Source organism: Budorcas taxicolor, chromosome 5 (assembly GCF_023091745.1).
Source record: "Budorcas taxicolor isolate Tak-1 chromosome 5, Takin1.1, whole genome shotgun sequence".
NCBI classification, from domain to species: Eukaryota; Metazoa; Chordata; class Mammalia; order Artiodactyla; family Bovidae; genus Budorcas; species Budorcas taxicolor.
In genome coordinates this window covers 57048712-57075712 of record NC_068914.1, presented here as the reverse complement: position 1 = coordinate 57075712, position 27001 = coordinate 57048712, and the positions used below count along the sequence as shown (strand labels likewise).

General features: G+C 37.1%; 1 protein-coding gene across 1 annotated transcript in view; it reads right to left on the bottom strand.

The window, feature by feature from the left end:
- Positions 1 to 8656: 8656 nt before the first annotated feature.
- Positions 8657 to 27001, bottom strand: part of METTL25 (methyltransferase like 25) — a 107301-nt gene continuing 88956 nt past the window's right edge. Inside the window, exons 9-12 of the mRNA XM_052640948.1 lie at positions 21754 to 21847; positions 10942 to 11016; positions 10300 to 10371; positions 8657 to 8781 (exon numbers count right to left, since the gene is read on the bottom strand). Coding sequence (XP_052496908.1) covers positions 8689 to 8781; positions 10300 to 10371; positions 10942 to 11016; positions 21754 to 21847 — 334 coding nt within the window. The 3' untranslated portion in view covers positions 8657 to 8688. The remainder of the gene's footprint in view (positions 8782 to 10299; positions 10372 to 10941; positions 11017 to 21753; positions 21848 to 27001) is intronic.

Sequence of the window (27001 nt, the reverse complement as noted above, 5' to 3'; positions counted from 1 at the left end):
GGAAAATTGGACAGTTACAGAATTCAAGTGGACTACTCTCTCAAACCATGTACAAAAATAAATTCAAGATAGATTAAAAACTTAAATGTAAGACCTGTAGCCATAAAAATTCTAGAAGAAAACAAAGGAAGAAAGCTCTTTAACACTGATCTTAGTAGTATTTCTTAGATATATCTCCTTAGGTAAAGGAAACAAAAAGAAATGAATGGCACTACGTCAAATGGAAAGGTTTTTTTCAGAGCAAAGGAAACTATCAACAAAATGGAAAGGTCACCTACTGAATGGGAAAAGATATCTGCATATGATATATCCAATAAGGGGTTAATATTGAAAAATATACAAAGAACTCATATAACAACATCAAAACCCTTCCCAAACAACCCAATCAAAAGTGGGCAGAGCATCTGAATAGACGTTTTTCCAAAGAAGATATACAGATAGTCAAAAGGAACATGAAAAGATGAAGATCAATATCACCAATCATCAGAGAAATGCAAAGAGAACCACAATGAGGTACTACCTCACACCTGTCAGAAATGACTATCATCAAAAAGAACATAAATAACAAATGTTGGTGAAGATGTGGTGAAAGGGGAACTCTTGTGCACTTTGGTGGAGATATAAACTGGTGCAGCCACTATGAAAAGAGATGAATGCTCCTTAGAAATTAAAAATGTAACTTCTATATGATATAGCAATTCCACTCTTGGGTATTTATCTGAAGAAAATAAAAACACTAATTTAAAAAGATATATACACTTGTGTGTTCACTGCAGCATTACTGCCAATAGCCAAGATATGAAAGCAACCTAAGGGCTTGTCAATAGGTGAATGGAAACAGAAGATGTGACACACACACACACACACACACACGCACACACACACACGTACACGCACACACGCGCACACACAGAGGAATATTACCTAGCTAAAAAAGGAGTGAAATTTTGCCACTTGCAACAACATGGATAGACTTGGCAGGTATTATGCTAGGTGAAATAAGTCAGACAGAGTAAGACAAATGCTAATGATTTCACTTATATTTGGAGTCTAAATATCAAAACAAATGAACAAACATAACTAAACAGAAATAGACTCACAGCTACAGACAACAAACAGACGTCTGCCAGAGGGGAGCAGGTTAGGGAGGGGGAGGATAGGTGAGGGAGATTAAGAAGTAGAAAATTCCAATTGCAAAACAAATGAGTCATGGTTATGAAATGTACAGTGAGGGGTGGGGAGGTGGGATGAACTGGGAATTTGAGGTTAGTAGATGCAAATGATTGTATGTAGAATGGATAAACCATAAGGTCCTAGCGTACAGCATAGGGAACCATATTCAATATCCTGTGATAAACCACAAATGTAAAAGAATACAAAAAGGAATGCATGTGTGTATGGGCTTCCCAGATGGTGCTAGTGGTAAAGAACCCACCTGCCAATCCAGGAGATGTGGGTTTGATCCCTCGGTTGGGAAGATCCCCCGGAGCAGGAAATGGTAACCTGCTCTAGTATTCTGCCTGGAAAATTCCATGGATAGAAGAGCCTGGTGGGCTCCAGTCCATGGTGCTGCAAAGACTGGGACATGACTGAGCACATACACCACCACCACCCATATTTTATATATATATACACACTTACATACATGAAGGGAAGTGAAAGTCGCTCAGTCATGTCCAACTCTTTGCAAACTCATGGACTATAGAGTCCATGGAATTCTCCAGGCCAGAATACTAGAGTGGGTAGCCTTTCCCTTCTCCAGGGGATCCTCCCAACACACTGATTGAACCCAGGTCTCCTGCATTGCAGGCAGATTCTTTACCAGCTGAGCCACCAGGGAAGCCCATATATGCGTGTGTATGTATATCCATATAGGACATATATATGACAATCACTTTGCTGTACAGTAAAAATTAATACAACATTGTAAATCAACTACACTTCAAATTAAATTTAAAAAATAACTATGTGATATCTTTGAATGGTGACAGATTGTAACTGGAGTTATTGTGGTGATTATCTTGACCGGTACAGAAATATCAAATCACTATGCTGTGTAACAGGTACTGACATAGTGTTAATTGTAGATAAATTACACTTTAAAAGCAAACAACTCATAGAAAAAGAGAGCAGATTTGTGGTTACAAAGGAAGGCGGGGGGAACTGAATGAAGGCAGTCAAAAGGTACAAATTCTCAGTTATAAGATAAGTAAGTATTGTACTAGGGAATATAGTACACAACTTAAATACAGTTAACATTGCTGCATGTTACATATGAAAGTTTTTAAGAGAGTAAATCCTGAAAGATTTTATCACAAGGAAAACATTTTTTTCTATTTCCTTAATTTTGTGTTTATATGAAATGACAGATGTTCACTAAATAATGTGTTAAACATTTCATGAATTTAAGGAAAATCATTATGCTGTACACCTTGAACAGTACTGGATATCAACTATATCTCAATAAAATTGGAAGGAAAAAATGAAGCATGTAGAAATATTATATATATGAACATAAGTATGTACATATATATATACACAGACACACACACACATATATGTTGGTGATGCTATCTAACCATCTCCTCCTCTCCTGACACCTTCTCCTTTTGCCTTCAATCTTTCCCAGCATCAGGGTCTTTTCCAACGAGATGGCTCTGCACATCAGGTGGCCAAAGTATTGGAGCTTCAGCTTCAGGATCAGTCCTTCCAATGAATATTCAGGGTTAACTTCCTTTAGGATTGACTGGTTTGATCTTGCATTCCAAGGGACTCTCAAGAGTCTTCTCCAGCACCACAATGTGAAAGCATCAATTCTTCGGTGTTCAGGTTTGTTTGTGGTCCAATTCTCACATTCGGACATGACTACTGGAAAAACAATAGCTTGGATTATACGGACCTTTGTTGGCAAAGTGATGTCACTGCTTTTTAATATGCTGTCTAGGTTTGTCATAGCTTTCCTAACAATGAACAAGCATCCTTTAATTTGTGGCTGCAGTTGCCTGCAGAGATTTTAGAGTCCAAGAAAATAAAATGTGTCACTGAATCCACTTTTCCTCTTCTATTTGCCATGAAGTGATGAGATCAGATTGGCACAGCAGAAAAATATAGACAATACTTTATAACAACTATAAACGGAGTATAACATCTAAAAATTATTAATCACTATGTTGTATACCTGTAGCATATAATATATAAACCAACTATACTTCAATTAAAAAAAAATAAAAACAAGTTTTTAAAAATATGTTCAATTTAGCTCTTAGCCACCTTGGTAAAAATGAAACCACATGACTCATGCAAAGACTTTGGAATAACTATGCATGTTAAAAAGGGTAACAATAATAATAATTATCATTATTATGTACAGTAGCAAGAAACACAGATTAAAGAACAATCAGATTTATGTGGTATAGAAAGCCTTTTGTATAACTCTAGGCATTTATACCTATAGATACAATCACTGTTTTTCCCCTACAAAACACTTTTTTTTCCCTACACAAATCACTGTTATAAAGACGGTTAAGCTTCCATTTGTCTCCCTCTAGGACATTTAAAAACCACAACTATTGGTTTTATATTATGCATTATGTGCCAGGAATTAAGTACCTTACGAGGAGAACTGCAACCATCTGCACTAATCTGACAGAGCTATGGAGTCTAAGAACTGAGACCACCTGTGTCAACATGATTTATTTGTGACAAGAAAACTTTGCCCAAGGAAGATAAGACCATAAACCAATAAATAACTTCATTGTTTGTTTCAGGAAATTCCCATATGTTAATTTATCTCAGATAAACAATCTGTTCACCTTGGCAAAGAGTTAACTTATCAAGCAACAGTTTACTTATCATCAAGACATGCTTTGAGATCCTCACCCTGCTATAGATATTAACGATAAAATTTGTATCAGGTCAGGAACTTTCCTAAATCCCTGTCTGTTCTCCACCTTAAAAAAGCTACCTTAAACTACTTGAGCCCAGACTTTGAAATCCTACAAATATCCTCCCCCTTGACTTCCCCTTCAGAGACTGTCCAGGAGGAGTTTCCTCTTACTGCAGAGAATTCTAATAAACTTAATTTTGCTTGATAAACAGGGTGCCTGGAGATGTTTTGAGGGAGTTCAGTGACACATACTTGTTCCTTTAACCCTCATAGCATACTTGGAGTAAATTCTATTCTTACGTTATTTCTGCAGATGAGAAAATTGAAGTACACCGAATAGTTAAGTGACTTAGGCAAGGACACAACTTAATTTATATGAATCCAAACTATGGTACTAACATTACTGATTCTCTCTTGCCCCCAAGTGTATCGATCTAAAGATGCCCTAAAGAATCCTATGCCATGATCCTCTCAGCCGTGTCCAGTAATTATAGTATTAATGACTGTAATTAGTAATTTCATTGTCTTCCTCACTGAATGCTTTGAGGACAGAGACATTCCTTGTTTGTCTCCATACTGCCAGTGCCTACATACACCTGACACATGGCAGGCATTCAGTTATGCACGCATGCATGCTCAGTTGTGTCCAGCTCTTTGTGATCCCATAAACTGTAGCCCGCCAGGCTCCTCTGTCCATGGGATTTCCCAGGCAAGAATACTGGAGTGGGTCACCATTTCCTGCTTAGGGGAATCTTCCTGACCCAGGGATTGAACCCATGTCTGGCAGCATTGGCAGGTGGATTCTTTACCACTGAGACATCTGGGAAGACAGGCATTCAATAAATGTTAATAAAGTGAATATTAAATAAACCCCCACTTTACAAATGAGGCTCTGAGATAGTAAAAGTTTGCTTTAACTCTCCCAGATAGTAACTGTCAGAACTGGTACTCTTGCCAATGCACCATTCTTTAGTTCAACTTGTAAATGAGCTCTCAAATGGCAGTTTTTATGAGATGAGGGTCTACATACAGTTCAGTGGGGATTCATGTGCATAAAGTCCTACCAAAATATTATATTTCTTTTCTCTTTGCTGACATCTTATCTCAGTGTGATCGTACAGATCATCTCATGCTAATTTGATGCTGATATCTCTCATTTCTCTCTGATTACTAAATAATGGGAAGTCTTCATTGGTTAATGCAATTTATGACAATGTTTTAAAACACTGGGAAGTTACTACATAGTTTCCTTGGTATTAAAACACTTGCAATACTAAACAGAGATCTACCCATATAAGGTTCCTCTTTTTTCTTTATTATAAGGAGGAATGAATGTTATATTAATATTTGAACTTTGGAAAAAAGTTTAAAATTTTACATAGAAGTACAATTATGAAAGGAACGAAAGTAGCCTGGAAAGGTTTTCTGCTCCTGAGAAAGCTACTCATATAGGAAACAACATGAGGAAAGAGAATAAAAAAGTAACCTAAAGACACACATCAATCAGATGCAAACGTGTGAACCCTGCTTAGATTCTGAACTGGACCAACTGAGGTATTAATATGCAAAGACATTTGGAGCCAATCATGGAAATGTGAATGAGGACAAGTGATAGATTCAGTTCAGTTCAGTCGCTCAGTCGTGTCTGACTGCAACCCCATGAATCGCAGCATACCAGGCCTCCCGGTCCATCACCAACTCCCGGAGTTCACTCAGACTCACGTCCATCGAGTCTGTGATGCCATCCAGCCATCTCATCCTCTGTTGTTCCCTTCTCCTGCCCCCAATCCCTGCCAGGATCAGAGTCTTTTCCAATGAGTCAACTCTTCGCATGAGGGGGCCAAAGTACTGGAGTTTCAGCTTCAGCATCATTCCCTCCAAAGAAATCCCAGGGCTGATCTCCTTTAGGATGGACTGGTTGGATCTCCTTGCAGTCCAAGGGACTCTCAAGAGTCTTCTCCAACACCACAGTTCAAAAGCATCCATTCTTCAGTGCTCAGCTTTCTTCACAGTCCAACTCTCACATCCATAAACATCTATTTCTGCTTTATGGACTATGCCAAAGCCTTTGACTGTGTGCATCACAATAAACTGTGGAAAATTCTGAAAGAGATGGGAATACCAGACCACCTGACCTGCCTCCTGAGAAACCTATATGCAGGTCAGAAAGCAACAGTTAGAACTGGACATACAACAACAGACTGGTTCCAAATAGGAAAAGGAGTATGTCAAGGCTGTATATTGTCACCCTGCTTCTTTAACTTCTATGTAGAGTACATCATGAGAAACGCTGGGCTGGAAGAAGCACAAGCTGGAATCATGATTGCCGGGAGAAATATCAATAACCTCAGATATGCAGATGACACCACCCTTATGGCAGAAAGTGAAGAGGAACTAAAAAGCCTCTTGATGAAAGTGATAGTTTACTATGGGAAAAAAATCCTTAACTTAGAAATATACACTAAAGTATTTAGGTAAAATAACAAGTTGCCTGAGATCTGCCTTAAAATTCTCCATGGAAGGTAGGTATGTGTGACAAGTGTGTATGTGTGCATGCTCATGTGTGTACTGATGAAACAAGATTGGTAAATGCTTCTAATTACTGAAGTCTGTGATAAGTACATGGGGATTTATTATAATCTATTCTCCACTTCTGTACATGTACAAAACTCTCAGCATAAAGAGCTTGAAAAATGGCTAATGTTCCCAGTATCTTACTCAGCATTCCAAGCACCTGACCATTCACATATATTGCTGTTGCTGTTCAGTCGTGTCTGACCCTTTGCAATCCCATGGACTGCAGCATGCCAGGCTTTCCTGTCCTTCACCATCTCCTGGAGCCTGCTCAAACTCATGTCCATCAAGTCGGTGATGCCATCCAACCATCCCGTCCTCTGTCATCTCCTTTTTCTCCTGCTTTCAATCTTTCCCAGCATCAGGGTCTTTTCTAATATATACTGGGTCTTTTTACATATATACCTATACATGTATATGTATTATGTATATGTATATATGTGTATATACATATACACAAGTACATATGTGTACACACACAGATATATATAGTATATATACACACATATATACTACACCAGGGTATTTTCACATTTATTTCCCAGCATCAGGATCTTCTCACGTATATACTAGCTACAAACTCAGTATCACAACCCAAAGCAAAAAGTTATTCTCACCTGTGGATAGATTCTAAAATGTAAGAAAGCAGTTACTCTTTCTCGTGGAAAAATTTTATACAGTCTTTTTTCCCCCCACCTGTCCACTTCTGTGCAAATCAGAAACCTCAAGTTTTCTGCTAATGAAAGGACTCTGCACCACTCTGAGCAGAGTACTAGTCTTCTATTCACTCCTGCTTTTCCTAGTTTGACTTTTTACACAGCACCAGATGATTCATTAAGTGCCAACTCATCATTTATTTTTGTAAGATGCAAAGCCCCAAGAATCCTTAAAGTGAGTAAAGAACAGACTTTTGGACTCCGTGGGAGAAGGCGAGGGTGGGATGATTTGACAGAATAGCACTGAAACATTTATATTACCATTTGTAAAACGGATGACCAGTGCAAGTTCGATGCATGAAGCGGGGCACCCAAAGCCGATGCTCTAGGACAACCCAGAGGGATGGGGTAGGGAGGAAGGTGGGTGGGTGGGGTTCAGGATGGGGGGACACATATATACCTGTGGCTGATTCATGTCAATGTATGGCAAGAGTCAGCACAATAATGTAAAGTAATTAGCCTCCAATTAAAATAAATTAATTTTAAAAAAAGAATCCTTAAGGGTAATATCTCAATCACAAGAAGCATATTCCTTTAAGGACACAGAATACTTCCTCATCTAATTTAGGCTAAAACAGACTATAAAATATTCTTTATATTGAGGACTTTTAATATCTGGCCTGTTCCCTGGGTATTTATTTAAGCATGACTTTTTCCTTCCTGATAATATGAAAAATCCTTTCAAAATGTGAAAGAAAACACTAATGATCTTCAGGACCAACTAGTTTTACTGTAAGTATAACTATACCTTTCATATGTTAAGTCAGTAAAACGTCAAAATATGATATGCAGTAAATAGCAGAAGTCTCTAATATTGAACAGGAAACAAGGCCCAGATTATAATGGCCTAGGGACGTGCTTGGAGAAGGCAATGGCAATCCACGCCAGTACTCTTGCCTGGAAAATCCCATGGGCGGAGGAGCCTGGTGGGCTGCAGTCCATGGGGTCGCTAAGAGTCGGACACGCCTGAGTGACTTCACTTTCACTTTTCACTTTCATGCATTGGAGAAGGAAATGGCAACCCACTCCAGTGTTCTTGCCTGGAGAATCCCAGGGACAGGGGAGTCTGGTGGGCTGCCGTCTATGGGGTCACACAGAGTCAGACATGACTGAAGCGACTTTGCAGCAGCAGCAGCCCCAGGGACGTACTAATTCAGAAATGTAGGTCAATCCTTTTCTAATATTTTCATGAGGTGGGAAGGGGGTTCAGGATGGGGAATATGTGTACACCCATGGCGGATTCATGTTGATGTATGGCAAAACCAATACAATATTGTAAAGTAATTAGCCTACAATTAAAATAAATAAATTTATATTAAAAAATTAATTAATGTATGCTTTGACAATGGAAATGGATTAAGGCATTCCGCTTTAGCTATTGTTTTATTATCTATTTAAGATACATAACAATGTTTTTCAAATATTTACATAACACTGTATTAATGTTTAGAAAACCAAAATTAGCAAAAGATTCCATGAACAGATATAGCTAATACCTTGCTTCAATTGAAATCATTGCTGCTTCTTCAGGGCAATAATGGCATAACACCTGGGAGATTTCACAGGATCAAACAACCTCACAAGCGCAGACCACATGATATCATCCTGTAAATTGATAAGTGATTTAAATAGACAACTCTTTGTTGAAGATACAAATGAGAGATGTTAGACTATATACTATAATATGAGAGCTCTTTGTTGAAGAAAGTTAACAAATTTAATTAATTAACTTAGAATAAAATTCTAAATTAAAATTTCACCTTCAGGACTTTATGTTGAGGAAATAATTAAAGATGTACGTAGGGAGTGGAACACCAGGCTACTCCTTGTTACAACTGGAAAAAGGGAAAGTGGCTAGAGACAACTGGGTATCGCTCAAATAAATTATGTGGTGAAACATAATTCAGCTTCTTTCGTGCATTTAATGAGACAGAAAAAATCCAAATAAAAAAATGAAACAAATTAGATGAGAAGCTGTATTTATAATTTGATTCCATTTTTAATTAAAGTAGAAATAATGTGCTCATACATACACACGCAACATACGTATATTAAAAGCTCTCGAAAACATAATAATTCAAGAGCTAATGCTGAAAGGTGAGGTTATAGTTACTTCCAACTTTCTTTTCGATATTCTTCACTTAAAATTTTCTAACATTAAGTGTGTATTACTTTTATAACCGTAATATCATTTCAAATATCAAATGAACAACCACAGGATTTCTATCACTGCATTACCAGTGAAACTCGGTACATACTGTTATGTCTACCTATTTTATTTAGGTCACTGGAGATTGTTTTGAAAAGGAAAATGATGAATACCTAGTAAAATAAGCCTGATTCTGTGAACTACCAAGGTGAAAAGCAAAAGTTTCCAGTAATTTTGAGTTAGTTAGTAGCTTAGCAAAGTATATAATTATCCAAATATTTAAAAACTGCTTTTCTCTGTGAAAATATCATTTATTAAAATCCACTTGTTCCAGGTAGCTTGCTGAAAAGAAGTAAAGCTCTTCATATGATAAAAGAAATATTAAATTAAAGAGCTTATAGCGAAAACATAAGGCTGAATCTACAAATGGGATTAAACAGCTCAAAAACCTAATTTTGATTACAGCTTAGACTAGAATCTGAAAAACACATTTTCCCCAAAGATAAACCACAAAATCATTTTTCTAGTCATTCAACATAGATAAAACAAGTAAGATTGAGAAAACAGAAGCAATTAGAAAGAAATTTCTGTACTGCGGAGTACATATGTCCCCAAATTCAAAAATGAATTAAAAGCTGATTCTTACAAAGTGAAACATATAAATGATATCCTTTATGTTGATATCCTAGCTATATGGTATGTCACATATGAGGGTTGTGTGCACTGTCTACTGTATAGTAATTACCATACAATTCAAAGAATGTACACTTTATTATAGCACTTTTTGGGGAAACATCTGTTGTACATATGCTTTTGTTTCAAAAGAGATGGAAAGACTATTTAAACTTGGAAAATATAACAAGAAAAATCATCTTACTAGCTATGTGAACGAAAGTTATTATAGTTATAAGCAGATTGATATTACTGGATTTAATAAAGATACTTGTTATGCATTTAAAATTAACATAATATACCTGCTCTTTCAGGTAGCAAAGTCGATCCAGAAGAATCAAGGTCTCTATGCAAGGAGCTAGAACAACTTTCAACTAAAAGAAAGAATAAGATAGCACAGTGGTACTTTAAAACAAACAAAAATACTAACTTAACACTTACATTTAAGAAAATATATATACAGAAACTTGCATAATGCCAAATCTCCAATATTCATTGTACATCTTCAGAAAATAAGTACTTCAGAGATCAAAAGTTTTTCTTTTAATAGTTAAAGGAAAAGAATATCCTTTGAGTGACTTTGGGATGGAATCCAAAAGCAATCATATATATGTGATAGAAAGCTTTTAAAGGGGTACTAAGAATGAAATTCATTAAAAGGAATGCTTGTGAAATAATTGCATTGAGACCAATATGTGTTCAAAGAACTCTAAAACTTCTTGCCATGCAATTCTAATACACTTTAAGAGAAATCTGCCATGTGCTCTCTTTATTACGGTACTGACGCCTAATATAGTTCTAAAATAGGAAATGATCCAAAACAGCTTTTCTACATTAAGAGAAAAACAACATAGATTGGTTGGCCCCATAAAAAAAAAATTTAATAGGATCCCACTCAAGTCTAGCAACATATTCAATTTAATATGTTTAATTCTGAGACTTACCATATTAAAAGCCTCCAGTTCATTCATTCTAGGTTTATATTTCTCGTAGTAGTCCATTATAATTTTTTCTGGCAGCTTCAAGATAAAACAACAACAATAATAAATTTAGTAACAGTTAAAAATATATATATTTTTCCCTATTCAGATGTACCCTAAAGTAAAACAAACATAATAATTCAAAGCAATCTTATGCATCTGAAGTGCTCTAATGATGTTCATGAAGCAAGTCAATTTAACTAAAATTTTCATTTAAATCTTCTGCATCAACATAGGTTATTCAGCATATCATAAGTAAAATCAATAATAAGATCCTATTAACTTTGATTTCAACAAGTAGTAATGAAATATTTACCTTCACTTGTTTCTACATTTGGGGTACACAGTAGGTAGGAGCTTAATAAACAGTTTTCGAATATAACTAAAATTTAAACAATATATCTAAAAAATATAGAGAATAACGAAAAGGCAAAAGGAATATAGTAATGACATATTCCTATTAAACATAATTTCTTCTAACAATACTTAACAAATCCATCAACAAGCACTGCCTTCTGTTTTTTCTCTAAAACATGATACCCATAGTACACTGAATCCTTGTGGTTAGTAGGCCACTTTGTAGATAATTTATTAATACATGTTCTGTTCTCACCAGTTGAGCTTTATGCCTACGGCATTAAGTGTATTTGTTCCTAAACTTTTTTTATTACAGGTACATTATAATGACATGATACAAATATTAAAAAATCAATAAAATATAGATGCAAAAGGAAAAGTTTCTTTATATGTTGAATGTCTTTGTCAAAGGCTTGATAAAGGAAAGTCATCAGAAGAAACTGCTGTCAATTTATATATGATCAAGGGGTTTCCCAGGTGTCACTAGTGGTAAAGAACCTGCCTGCCAACGCAGGGGTCATAAGACAAGCAGGTTCGATCCCTGGGTTGGGAAGATCACCTGGAGGAGGGCATCACAACCCACTCCAGTATTCCTGCTTGGAGAATACCATGGGCGGAGGAGCCTGGTGGGTTATGGTCCACAGGGTTGCAAAGAGTCAGGCACGACTGAAGCGACTAAGCATGTATGCACGCATATGTAGTCAAGACAAATGACACACTGAATAAAGAGTCTAAAATCTGAAAGGACTTGTATTCAGATCTCTTTGCAAATGTATAAATATGTTTTTAAAGACCCCACTCTTTTTCTATTACATGCAATTTCTTTTGAATTAAAAAAAAAATACAAAAAGGTATCTAACAGTGAAAAGTAAGGCTTTATCTCATCCAATTTCTCCTGTGGCTGTCCAGAAAATATTAATATCTCCTCTTTGGTAAAGAACCCAAGATTATGGCTTTCTCTCCAGCCCTTATTTTGCTCATCTTTGGATTGAATGAGTGCCTCCTGAATCACATTTTTACAGTAGAGTATACTGGACTAAGTCTAGGCCTGAACTTCAGGCCAGCAAAACTCACCTCGAAAAATTATGAATGTGTTTGAATCACAGCCTTTAGTCTTTGCTTCTGTCCTGTCATGTGAGATTAGCAGTTACAGAACAACTCAGAACTCACAATCTTTCTTTCAGTCCTGCCTCATCAGCATACTGCTTCCTATAAACACGGTTTTTCAGTGTGATTCCTTGGGTTCTACAGTATTCTGTGTCTCCTTTATGTCAAACTGAGAAGTACCACCCTGGACATAAAATGGTTTTGTTTCAAACTAGGGATTGTTGATTTTGCCCCTCAGGATATGCTGCTTTTAAGTACTGTACTGTTGGCTGTGCTGGTGATCTGCAAGTCCAGGCAATTTCTCTCGACATCACTCTGTATCCCTCTTTACCTTCACTGAACTTCATAACAAACATGGTTTGAGATTTAACAGGCTTTTTGATTTTGTCAAAAAGGAGTCTGTATTTCTCTTTCCATTTGTTGCTTTTGTGTGATTTTGAAGAGAAAAGATGAGACTATCATCTTTACTTTCCTATTTTAAAAAAATGGATATCTTTTGCCTTACTTTGAATAATCCAAAGCTGGATACTATAAACTATGCATTATAGAGGTTTGATGGACAGAAGTTAAGGTAGAAATCTAACTAGAGAAACTATATGCAAAGCTGTGTGCAAGAAACAAAATAAATGGCCTTATTCTTCTACCAAATGCTTGGTGGATACAATTATATTAATGTTTCTAAGTGAAAAATTCAGTTTTTAAGATATGATTTCATGCTTTAACCAACTTTTCCAATAAAATGCTCAACTATCAGTCTCACAAGACTAGATCAGAGAATCTATGGAAATTTTATGAATACACTGTTTAGTTCTAGGATGAATCTGTAACATACATATATGCATGGTCTTATTTTACTGATGACATTAGTTAAACCCAGTAAGAGCCCAGACAGGGCAAACATCTTAGAGATAAAGAAGACGTCATAATTGAGGAGGTGCTTGGTGTAGGCAAGAACATCCATGGAAACTTACAAGTTGAAGTGCACATTGAATGCCAGCTGGGAGCTTTGGTCATGAATTCCATTGCTCCTTGCTGCCCATCTCCAAGACTCCAGAAAAAGGGACTGATATTAGCTAAGCTGCGTAATGAGGCCCTAGCTCAGTGGTCTGTGGTTTATGTTTAGGGAGATATCCAGTCTTAAAGAGAAACTAGGTGAGAGACAGCAAATGAGAGGTCACATCAAGGGGCTTTAGGTTTTTTCCCTTATTTTTCTTACAATTTTTTTTTTTTTTTTGGCATTTTAAACTCCAATAGTCCAGTTGGTTTTGACAGACTTGCCTAGTTTTTGATGACCTTGACATTACTCAGGAGCCCTAGTCAAGCATTTTGTATGATATTCCATCACTGGGAACAGTTTTCCTCATAATTGGACTGGGGCTATAGATTTTGAGAGGAAGACTACAGATGTAAAGTATCATATTCCTCATATAATATCCAGGGTATTTACTACCAGTATGATCTATCACTGTTGATATGGATCTCGAGTACTTGGCTGACATTGTTGTTATTCACTTGCTATGTCATGCCCGACTCTTTGTGACCCCATGACCTGCAGCAAGCCAGGCTTCCCTGTCCTTCACCATCTCCCAGAGTTTGCTCAAACTCATGTCCATTGAGTTGGTGATGCGATCCAACCATCTCATCCTCTGTTGCCCCCTTCTCCCCTTGCCTTGGCTGATTTGTTTCTTTTCCTACATTATTTATTAAAATTGTCTTTTTATAGATCTATATATGGGGGCCCAGATAAGCAAAGGTGGGCCATATTTCAACTCCATGGGGAATGGGCCAGATGAATGGATAAGAGATACACAATTGTTTAGAGATCCTCCCCACACACTACCTGATCAGAAGACAGATTAGCAACTGACCTTCTTTTCATCAGTAGATGGTAGGGCTGAGGCTGCTGATACACCCTTGGCTAGAACTCAAGGTGGATGGATGTGGTACCACGTTGAGAACGCAACAGAAAACTTCAGTTAGAAGTGCTACTCCATGGAACACATGAATGATGTGAAAATGAAGTCTTACTGCTGACTGAGAAAGCTGTAGTGGTCTGGATAGAAGATAAAACCAACCACAACATTCCCTTGAGCCAAAGTCTAATCCAGAGCAAGGCCATAACTTTCTTCAATTCTATGAAGGTTGAGAGAGATGAGGAAGCTGCAGAAGAAAAGTCTGAAGCTAGCAGAGGCAGATTCATGAGGTTTAAGGAGAGAAGTCATCTCTACAACATAAAAGAGCAAGATGAAGCAACAAGCAGTGATGCAGAAGCTATAGTAAGTTATCCAGAAGATCTAGCTAAGATAATTGCAGCAAACAACAGATTTTCAGGGTAAATGAAACATCCTTCTACTAGAAGAAGATGCCATCTAGCAATTTCGTAGCTAAAGAGGAGAATTCAATGCTTGGCTTTAAAGCTTCAAAAGGACAGGCTGAAATCTCTTGTCAGATAGGGGCTAACACAGCTGGGGACTTTGAAGTCAATCTCATTTACCATCTCCAAATTCCTAGGGTCCTCAAGAAAAATGCTAAATCTACTCTGCTTGTGCTCTGCAAATGGAACAACAGAGTCTGGATGTTAGCACATCTGTTTACAGCATGGTTCACTGAATATTTTATGACTATTGTTGAGATCTACTGCTCAGGAAAAAAAAAAAAAAAAAAGATTCTTTTCAAAATATCACTACTCACTGACAAAGCACCTGGTCACTCAAGAGCTCTCATGGAGATGCACAAGACTAAAATGTTGTTTTCATGGCTGCTAACACAACATCCATTCTGCAGCCCATAGATCAAGCAGTAATTTCGACTTTCAAGTCTTATTATTTAAGAAATACATTTTGTAAGCATATAGCTGCCATAAATAGTGATTCATCTGATGGATCTGGGCAAAGTAAATTGAAAACATTCTGGAAAGTATTCACTATTCTAGATCTAAGAACATTCATGATTCATGGACGCATGTCAAAATAACAACATTAACAGGAGCCTGGAGGAAGCTGACTCCAACTCTCATAGATGGTTCTGAGGCGTTCAAACCTGACTGGAGGAAGTAACTGCAGATGCGGTAGAAATAACAAGAGAACAAGAAGTAGAAGTGGAGCTTAAAGATGTGACTGAATTACTGAACCTTCATGATAAAGCTTTTACAGATGAGTTGTTTCTTATGCATGAGCAAAGAAGTGCTTTCTCAAGATGGGATTTACTCCTGGCGAAGATGCTGTGTTGATTGTTGAAATGACAACAAAGGATTTATAATATTACACAAATTTAGTTGATAATAGCAAAGTTTGAGACATTTGACTCCAATTTTGAAAGCTGTTCTTTGGGTAAAATGCTATCAAAAAGCACTGCATTGTTAGAGAAATCATTCGTGAAAGGAAAAGTCAGCCAACTTTACTGTTGTCTTATTTTACGAAACTGCCACAGCCACCCCAACTTCAGCAACCACCACCGCCATCAGTCAGCAGCCATCAAGTCTGAGACAAGACTCTCCACCAGGAGAAAGATTATGACTGGCTGAAGGCTCAGATGATGGCTAGTAGTTTTCAGCAATAAAATATTCTTGAGTAAGGCATGTACATTGCTTTTTAAACACAATGCTATTGCACACATAACAGACTACAGTATGCTGTAAACACAACTTCTGTATGCACTTGGAAACCAAAAACTTCATGTGACTTGGTTTATTGAAATACTCACTTTATTGCAGCACTTTGGAATAGAACCCACAATTTGAGGTAGCCCTCCGTTATTATGTGTGTGTGCTTAGTTGCTCAGTTGTGTCTGACTCTTTTTGACCCCATGGACTGTAGCCTGCCAGGCTCCTCTGTCCATGGAATTCTCCAGGAAAGAATACTAGAGTGGGTAGTCGTTCCCTTCTCCAGGGGATCTTCCAGACCCAGGGATAGAACCCAGGCCTCCTGCATTGTAGGCAGATTCTCTACTGTCTGAGCCCCCAGAGAAGCCCTGTGTTATTACAATGGTTGCAAAAAGCAGCAGGAAATATTTCTGGGAATAATGCACATGTCATCACCAAAGATGACAGGCTACCTATATATTTAAATTGTATCAGGAATTCACTGCTTCTTTAGGGTCAGAGGACCTCATTTACTGTAGATCATTTATAAACAGTCAGTCCTCAGTATCCACAGATGTAGAACCCACAGATACAGAGGGCTGCCTGTACTCCACCATTTTATATAAGGGACTTGAGCACCCTTGGTATTTTGTTATCTGTGGGGGGTTCTGGAACCAATTCCCCAAGGATACCAAGGGACGACTGAATATCACTACAGGAAAGTTAACGAGCTTCTTGCATTTGTGGTTGCCTTCCCACTTGTATTTAAACCACTTAGTCATTACAATTACTACCGATTCATCTCTGATCTAATGTCGGAAGGTAAGTTTATTTGGTCTCTCCACATCGCCTGGTTCTTTGGCCTCACCTCTCACCACTGCCTCCTCCACTTGCTTTATGCTTCAAATGTGCTGAGTCCAGAATCATGTTTCTTACATCTCTGTGGTTTTGCACAAGCTATGCTCCCCACCACACACATCTGAAATGAGTTCCTTGCTCACTACCTGCCCATCTTGTTTGCTTAATACATTCTTACACATCCTTCAAGACCAAGCTAAGGCATCAATGTCCTCTGTAAAATCTTCACAGGCAGAGTGAGTCACTCCAGGCATATACATACTTTATATATGTATCTATTACTGTAAGTTCATGCTGTAATTACTTGTTTTCTTTTCTCATGGGTCATGTCTTAATTATCTTTGTAGCTCCAGAGTTTCCATGGTTCTTGGCACATTGGAGATTCTTCAAAGTAAATATTTGCTGATGAATAACTAAATGACTGTGGTCTCAAAAATTTTGCTATTGCCGGCCTGTTTTGGAGAAATATTTAAGGATAATTTTCTGACTTATCCTCTGCCAACTTCCACTAAGGTTCTAAATTTTAGTGATTTTTCAACTCAGTCCATTCAAAAGCATGCATCCACCCCATTAAATCACCACTTTTATTGTCTATTTCATTCTCAATATCTGGGAGTAACATTATTTGAATATTCATTATATGTATATGAGCTTCCTTGGTGGCTCAGACAGTAAAGAGTCTGCCTGCAATGCAGGAAACCTGGGTTTGATCCCCAGGTTGGGAACATCCCCTGGAGAAGGAAATGGCAACCCACTTCAGTATTCTTGCCTGGAGAATTCCACAGACAGAGGAGTGTGGCAGGCTACAGTCCATGGGGCTGAAAAGAGTTGGACACAACTGAGTGACTTTGACTTTCGCTTTTCTATTTGTACATAACACACACACAAAAGCTCTAGAACATAAATTCCTTTTCTTTTCTTTTCTTATGGCCAAATGGTCCAGCTCACTCTTTCTCTAGGAAACAATAGTAGTTTTGTTGCTTTTAAAATCGGATGCTTTAAAATTTTATGTGTGTGTGTGTGTGTGTGTGTGTACTCTCATGCTCTGTGTGTGTGCACTACATGTATGTGGAAGGAGAAAGAGAGAAAAGCAATACAAAAAAAAAAAAAAAAAACCAAATGCTGTGGACCATGAAGATAATATGAAACCTTAAAGACAGTTTTGGAGGTTTTCTAAAATGTGGAGAGATACTAAAGTTTGGGACAGAAGACAAAATTTGAAAATACCAAACATTTTTGAAGGTCAAGGTAAAGTTAATTACTAGGATTTTGTTATTTTGGACTTTCATAAAGTTCTATAAAAACAATTTACAAAGAAGTAATTGTGCTTTACTAAATTACAAAGAATTGTACTATAAAATTTCATTCTAAGAAGTCCATCTATTATGAACAGTATTCTTGCTGATGTAAAGTAGCTCATGCTCCACATCATTTATTGTAGGCTTGGCTTTACTGTGAAATTGAAATATTCTTCTTAAACAGAATTATATCTTATGCAGGATTGAAACAATATCATCATTAAGCGGTTAAAGCTATATAAAATTAAAGATCAAGGAGGAGATCGTTTTGATAAAAAGTCTTCAAAATATAAGAACAGAATCACTACTTTTCCCATCTTCCACATTCTATATTTCTTTGTATAAAGTAGCATTTTAAGATAATAGGGGGTTTACAATGAGAATGCTAATAGAATCGTTAAAATGACAAATGCTTGAAGACAGCAGATCTCAACCAAGGGTGATTTTGCCCCTCAAGACATTTGTGCCTATGCCTGGAGATTTTTTTAAAAAATTATTTTTGATTGTTACCATTAGGGTGCTATTGCTGACACCTAGTGGGTAGAGGCCAAGGATGTTAAACATCCTACAACACACAAGTTAGCTCTCCACAACGAAGAATTACCCAGACGCGCTGAGTTTAAGAAGTCCTGCTCTAAGAGAAAACGTCCAATGCTGTGTATCACAACTGACTGCAGGACTTACGGATTAATATTTTCTGCTGTGTATGGGCCACTTATATATCAGCACATGCTGTTCTAGTCTCCTTTGGAATGATGTCTTGTCTGGGACTATTCTTTGTCTTTCCACAGGTTTACACGGTTTCTTGTGACTAAGAAAGTATCAGAGCTTGCTAGGAGATTTTCTAGGCACTTTACCTAACTACCTACATAGTTTTGACTATGAAGAGATGTGCTTTGAGAGATCAGAGACACATCAACAGCAATCACCACATTTTCAATTCTATGTAAATATAATTATATTATATTTATATTATATATACATTTGTTAATAAATGATTAAAAATTTGGTTAAAGATCTTTTAAATAATTTGCTGTATCTAACATTTTAAATTTAAGTGATTTTGATACTTTTTAGAATTAGAATCTCACATGAAAATTAATGTCATTTTAAAAATAAAACTACTCATATCTTTTTATCATGCATGTGGTCAAGACTTTCATTTTAGCACTGATACTTCATGATGTGAGAGAAAAACAATAGGAATTTGTATTAGATCACAAATGTAAGTTCAGTTTTAATAAGTTATCCTATTTCCAACTATTCTCGCCTGATAGACAATTCTCTTAATTTTGTCTCCCATCACAATTAAAACAAAAAATCCTCAAAACACATACTCATCTATTTGCTTCCTCTCACACCACTACCTTTTAAACACCTTATTATATTCTATACGTTCTTCTCCTTCCAGTTTGGGCTTCTTATCCCTTTTCTTTTCCTCACATATTTTATTCAACACATTTGTCTGTAAATGAGCTTAAACAGTTTTAAGAGAAAAATCAGCAAGTCCTATTATTACCTTTTAATAACTAAGAAAGACAGTCATTTAAGAGTGATCTTTTTATGGTGATACTTATCTACATTAGTCTTTTTCCTTTTGTTTTTAATTGTACTTCTTAGCACAGTGGTGGCTGACAGTGGAGGTTCTGATGGAAGCTGAATCTGTGTGCAAGTTTCAGCTCTGACCCTTCAACCAGGGGAAAATGACTTGCCTTTCTCTGATGCGCTCTTTCCAGATCATTACATTGGGCATAATAAGTATCTGACACTAGAGTTTTCGGGAAGAGTAAATGAGATGTTGATGTTTATGGCATAATAATTAACACATAGTAAGTCCTCAGTAAATGTGTGTTAGTCGCTCAGTCGTGTCTGACTCTGTGACTCCATGGACTCAAGACTGCTAGGCTCCTCTATCCATGGAATTCTCTAGGCAAGAATACTGGAGTGGGTTGCCATTGCCTTCTCCAGGGGATCTTCCAGACCTGGGGATCAAACCCAGGTCTTCTGCACTGCAATCAGATTATTTACTGTTTGAACCACAAGGGAAGCTTAGTAAATATTATCAATTAATAATATTTTAATCAGTAATATAATAAGCATACTAAGAGACATTTACTATGTTTATTATTAAAGACAAACCTGGGAAGAGAAAGCCATCAGAAAAAAAAAGTGACATTTTATCTGGATTTCTGGCAACGATAAAGCATTTTTAAGTAAAATAATATTTGTAAAAATTATGCTTAAGTTTGTATTTTTAATATTACTGTAAGAAGTGGAATTGAAGTGAAATAAATATATGCACTAATTAAGACTGATGAAGAAAGACTGGTCGGTTAAAAATATATTAAAAAAAAACAAAAACAGAAATAGAATAACTAGTATAACAGTGTTATTTTATGTTCTTATTATGTAAAACTAGAAGGATCTTCATTTTGGTGACAATAAAAATATAGAAGTCACATTAATTGCATTATTATAAGCAGTACATATACAAAAGGTAGAATAAAAACTAGTATTATTTAGTTAAGTACTTGCTATGTACAAATGTTGTATTCAGTGTTTTATGTATATTAATTCATTTAATTTTTCTTGAATCGTATAAATTTGAAATGCTTTTTAATAGCTATTTTATAGAGGGCAAAAGTGACTGTACCAGTCTAATCATTTTAAGTAATAAACAACCACAGCGTAAATGTATAATTGGTATAAAAAATAATAATATCCTTTAGCTTTGATATAACTTAACCATATCTGTATAATTTTTTTTCTGTTAAGAAATCCATTTCATTCCTTCACCACCTATTTCATTCTTGATTTCAATTTACAATCAATACCAAAGTGATCCAGGTTCAACTTAATATTTAATAACTCTTCTGAATCATGTTACTGTTTTCTCAGTGTTAGAGTATTTATTACCATCAGTCTATCAGCTTACTTTCTTGTCTTCAACAATATGTTCTTAATTATTTCCTTGGGCCACCTATGATGTTACAACTTTCCAGGATTCTCTCATTTGAAGACTTTTTGAATTTAAGATTTTTTTATTTTACTGACTTATACAGCCTTTAAATGGGTATGATCCCTGGGTTGGGAAGATCCCTGGAGGAGGACATGGCAACCCACTCCAGTATTCTTGCCTGGAGCATCCCCATGGACAGAGAAGCCTGGCAGGTTACTGTCCATGGGGTCACAAAGAATTGGAGATGACTGAGTGACTAAGCCCAACACAGCCTTTAAAGGCATGCAGTTTAAAATTAATATCATCATCTTCTGCTTTACTCACAATTCGCATTTGTTCTATTTTCTTGCTCTTTAAGTCTATTTTTATTTGAGAACTAGCAGATTTTACCTGAATAAACCTAAAAGGGGAATTACTGTAGAGGTATACAACAGTTATCCACATTGACAGGAAAGGTGAACTGGAATTAAGATAACTGAAGTTTGGTTTCAATATAATTTAGATGTTTTCCACAAATAAGAGAAAAGTAGAAGGCAAATAATTTTGTATTATCTCAATCCATAACCCCATAGAAGTTCTTGTGTTTCTTATGAAACAGTGGGCAATAATATACTGACCTTGGACTCATCTAACCCAAGCTTCTTTAGAGACTTTCTGACATAATCCGGAAAGGAAGAGGATTTGGAATAAATTTTACCAACATGTCGGTCACTGCAAAACAAAATCGAATCACTCTTTAGTTTTTCCAATTTAAATTATAGATGATTTTAAATTCAATCATGAAATATTTTTAAATACCTTCTGTACATATTGCACAAGCTCCACATGTGATAAAAATGTAGCAATATTTTTGTGAACACTTAGTTTACATATTATAAAAGAATATTCGGGATCTGCTTTTGACAATTCCTCCAGCATACAACAGTAGAAGATAATATTATGAGAAAAAAGTTGTAAACCTAGTACAGATATTTTTAAAAGCCTCATTTTTACAGGGTACTATAGGTCTTTCCAAAGGTTCCATTGTGCTACAAAGCACTTTACCGGCTCAATGTCACAATGCATAGTTCATGGCAACACCTGCTAATAGTGGCGATATCCAACAGCCATGCAAGAGAACTTCCTAAATGCCAGCCCATTGAGCAAGCACCATATACTGCTGAGTTAGGTCTGACTTAGTTTCATTTGTGCCCTGCAGATTTTCATTATAGTTTAAAAGCAGAATACAAGATGGTTGGAAATTCAAATAATGCAATGCTGAAATATTGTGTCTCACAATTTTGGTTGCAATTTAAGTATAATGTAAAAATCAAGAGAAGACAAAACTTACCACCTGTAAGTATCAAAAACAATGAATAAAAGCTCATTTACTCATATGTGTGTGCTAACTCGCATCCAATTCCTTGTGACCCTATGGATTATAGTCCGCCAGGCTCCTCTGTCCGTGGGATTTTCCAGGCAAGAATACTGGAGTGGGTTGCCATTTCCTCCTCCAGGGAATCTTCCCAATCCAGGGATTGAACCTGTCTCTCCTGCATTACAGGCAGATTCTTTACTTCTGAGTCACTGACTCTTGGCAGTATAAATATTAATCACTATGTTCTAGTTAGACATGAAGCTCCATCAATTCTTTCAGTGAAATATATCTCAAATATATAACTTCAACTCCATTTCTAGATGGCCACTTCAATTACACTCATTATTACCTTGGGCTCTAATTATTATAGCTACTTCCTAAATTTAAAGGTGATGTTGGTCCCTTCATTCCTATTATGTTATTTTCTTAGAAGAATATTTTCATTTACTACTTCCCTGCTCAAAAACTGCTTTGATATACTAGTTATTTGAATAGGTACATGTTCCAGGAAGCAGAAATTATAATTTTTGTTACTTTTTGTGTTAATACTCAGATCTTATACATATTAACATATAACACATCATATAATAGATATGAGTATGTTAAATTGATTAAATGTGTAGCCAGAAAAATAAGTCAATATTAACTCCCTGCTTCTCATCTTAAAAAGGTTTTTAAACCTTTTATTTTTAAACCTTAAGTTTTTAAACCTTAAGTTATTTTTAATTCAAAAGGGCAAACAATTCTTTCCCATAAGATAATGATTTTGGTTCTTATTGTGTAGGATCCATTACTACCTAATGGAGAAGCTTAAAAGAGAAAGCAGAGCATAGTACCTAAGAGTGTGGCTTAGTCTGACTCTATCACCTCCATGTTTACAAAAATGTGATATTAATAGTACCTATTTGGTAGTCACTGTGAGTATTAAATTAGGGAATACATGTAAGATCCTCAGAACTGTGCCATGATGTGAGCTGTTTTTGTTGCTGTCATGAATGTTGCTTTGTCATAATTGGAAGCATCGTTTGGGCTCTTTGATTTCAAATGATAAAGAGCAAGGGAAAGATACTCACAGGTCAGTGCTAACCATTGTAAGCTGAAGAGAGAATGTATTGTAGTATAAGTGTAGGTACTGATTTGTTTCCTGGGTTTTATGTTCCAGATTGCTTTCAAAATAAGAGAAACACTTAAAATTTTATTTTGTCCTCATCAAGTGTAGGTACTGATTTGTTTCCTGGGTTTTATATTTCAGACTGCTTTCAAAATAAGAGAAACATTTAAACTTTTAATTTGCCCTCATCTTAAACTTTCTTCTTTCAGAATACACTACCCTTTAACTGTTACAGAATCTCACAACATGATTATTAGATTACTTTTAGTGTCTTAAGCAATAATTTGCTGCATAAGACTTTCCCCTTAATCCCTTGTTGATTTGTACTATTTCAGACCTGTTTTTAGCAGTAATCATGCTTGATTTCTTTCCGAGTATTTGTTAAGGAACAGTTCTGTACGTTTTCCTTGCTGTTGGAGTTCTCTGATGCTGTGTCTGCTTTCATCATCGGTTTTGATTTCCTGTCTCATCCTGTTGTCTGCTTAGTCGTCGCCAATCCAGACCCCCACCCCTCTGCCCCCGAGGCTGGAGTTTACCCATCCATCTCCCCTCCCCCGTCCCCCCACTTGCTCTGGTCATAGCTGTGCTGTGGTCCACAGTGTGTGTCCCGTTAGTCAGGTTTGTGCTTTGTCCTCATGTCTCATTAAATGGTGTTTTTCCCCCATAGCAGTAAATTGAATTGGTGCATCACTATGCAGTTACAGGAGAAGGCAATGGCAACCCACTCCAGTACTCCTGCCTGGAAAATCCCATGGACAGAGGAGCCTGGTAGGCTGCAGTCCACGGGGTCGCACAGAGTTGGACACGACTGAAGCGACTTAGCAGCAGTAGCAGCAGCGGCAGTAAGGGAGGGGGCTTCCCTGGTGGCTCAGTAGGTACATAATCTGCCTACAATGCAGGAGACCCAGGTTCAATCCCTGGATTAGGAAAATCCCCTGGAGAAGGCAATAGCAACTCACTCCAGTATTCTTGTCTGGGAAATCCCATGGGTTTCTCTATCCTGGTGGGCTATAGTCCATGGGGTCACAAGAGTCAGACATGATTAAGTCACCACCACCACGACCACAATAAGGGAGAAAAATATCAACCAAATAGAACTAGGAAGGTGATTATTTGATCATGTTACTTCTCTTTAAATTTCTCCAGAGTTTCCCATGACCATTAGAATTTAGATCTAAATGCTTATAGTGAAAACAAAAGTCACTCAGTCGTGTCCAACTCTTTGCAACTCCATGGACTGTACAGTCCATGGAATTCTCCAGGCCAGAATACTGGAGTGGATAGCCTTTCCCTTCTCCAGGGGATTTTCCCCAATCCAGGGCTCAAACCCAGGTTTTCTGCATTGCAGGCAGTTTCGTTACCAGCTGAGCCACAGTGTATAATAAGCCTTGTTCCACCTGTTCCTTGCTGAAAACCTTTCCACCACTCTTAGGACACCGCCCCTCCATCCACAATGAGAGCCTTACCAGTTTCTTGAACACACTATGCTTCTGGCTATAAACACTATTTGTGTTACACTTTGCCCTTTACTTTTTTGCCTAGGTCATCTCAAATTCATCCTTTTCAGATTCTATCTTAAATGTTGCCTTCTTAGGAAAATCTTCTCTGGCCCTCCAGATGAAGTCAGGCTCCTGACAGAACTATTCCTTCACGTGATTAGTCTTTTAGAGTCAGTGGACTCCAAAGAGGGGTGAACATATCCCAGGGAAAAGAGAATATTAGAACTGTAATTTCTATTAAATCTTTATTGTTTTAATTTCAATTTTCCAGTTTATTTTAAAAATCTATACAACAGACTAGCAGAAAGACACATGAATCACTTATAAACAACTATTCATTTTGGGGGTGTCTACTCAGAAATGTTTATTGACAGAGGCATGATATTTAAAAATATATGAGTTCACTGCTCTGAGCAGCTGGAGCAGAGTTTCGACCTGTTTTGCTCATGCCTGTCTCCTCTGTGCTTTTAGTCGTATCGCACATCTAGCAGGATCCTACTGCTGCTGCTACTGCTGCTAAGGCACTTCAGCCGTGTCCGACTCTGTGCAACCCCATAGACGGCAGCTGGGATGCTCCAGGCAAGAACACTGGAGTGGGTTGCCATTTCCTTCTCCAATGCATGAAAGTGAAAAGTGAAAGTGAAGTTGCTCAGTCATGTCCAACTTAGCGACCCCATGGACTGCAGCCTACCAGGCTCCTCCATCCATGGGATTTTTCAGGCAAGAGTACTGGAGTGGGGTGCCATTACCTTCTCCAAGGATCCTACTACATGGATTAAATAATTAAATATCTCTTGCAGCTTGCAAAAACAAAAACATCTAGTTAGACTACAACATGAGATGTGTTAATATAATACATAGATCTGTTTGCTAGTCAGGTAAACAAAATATAGGAAGGCAGGCTTACACATACAAAGAAGCAAGTGTAATTTAAAATATATATTTATATATATATATAGAGAGAGAACTACTGAGAAAAATATATAAGGAAAATACAATGTAAACAAACAAATAAAAACAGCTAATATTTATTTCATTTTTATGATGTGCCAGAGACTATTTATTTATTTTGCTGTGCTGGGTCTTCACTACTGTGCACAAGCTTTCTCCAGCTGTGGCAAGCAGGAGCTACTCTCTTATTGGGCTTAGTTGCCTCACATGTGGAATCTTACCAGACCAGAGGTCGAACCCGTGTTTCCTGCACTGGCAGGCGGATTCTTCACCATTGGACCATCAGGGAAGTCCATGCCAGAGACTCTTAAGCCCTTGGCTGCATCTACTTATTTAATCCTTACAACTATTTCGTCTGGTAGGTCCCATTATTATCCTCATTTTAAAGATGGTGAAACTAATGAATGGAGAGGTTAAGTAAACTGCTCACGTTTTAATTCAGGAAGTCTGGCTTCAGCATCTAGGATATTAACTACTATTAAATATTAACTCTGGCATAGCACTTCAAAGGGCTTCCCTGGTGGCTCAGCAACAAACAGTCTGCTGGCAATGCAGGAGCCACAGGAGATGCCAGTTCAATCCCTGGGTCAGGAAGAGCCCCTGCAAGAGGGCACAGCAACCCACTCCAGTATTCTTGCCTGGAGAATCCCATGAACAGAGGAGCCTGGCAGGCTACGGTCCACAGTGTCACGAAGGTCAGACATGACTGAAGCAACTTCAGTGCAGTGCACAGCACTGCACTAAGATGCACATTTGATATTGTTAAATTCCAGACGAATACTGCCTACCTCTGTATTACAGGCCAACAGAAGTAGGCAGAGTCCATGTGAACTTGAGACTGCAATGAGTCTGAATCCTTGCTCTACCACTTATTTACCACTTAAAAGCCTCTCTTGTCCCTCCTTGTTTAGCAGTAGAAGGTTGAAGATTCAATAACAGAGTCTATA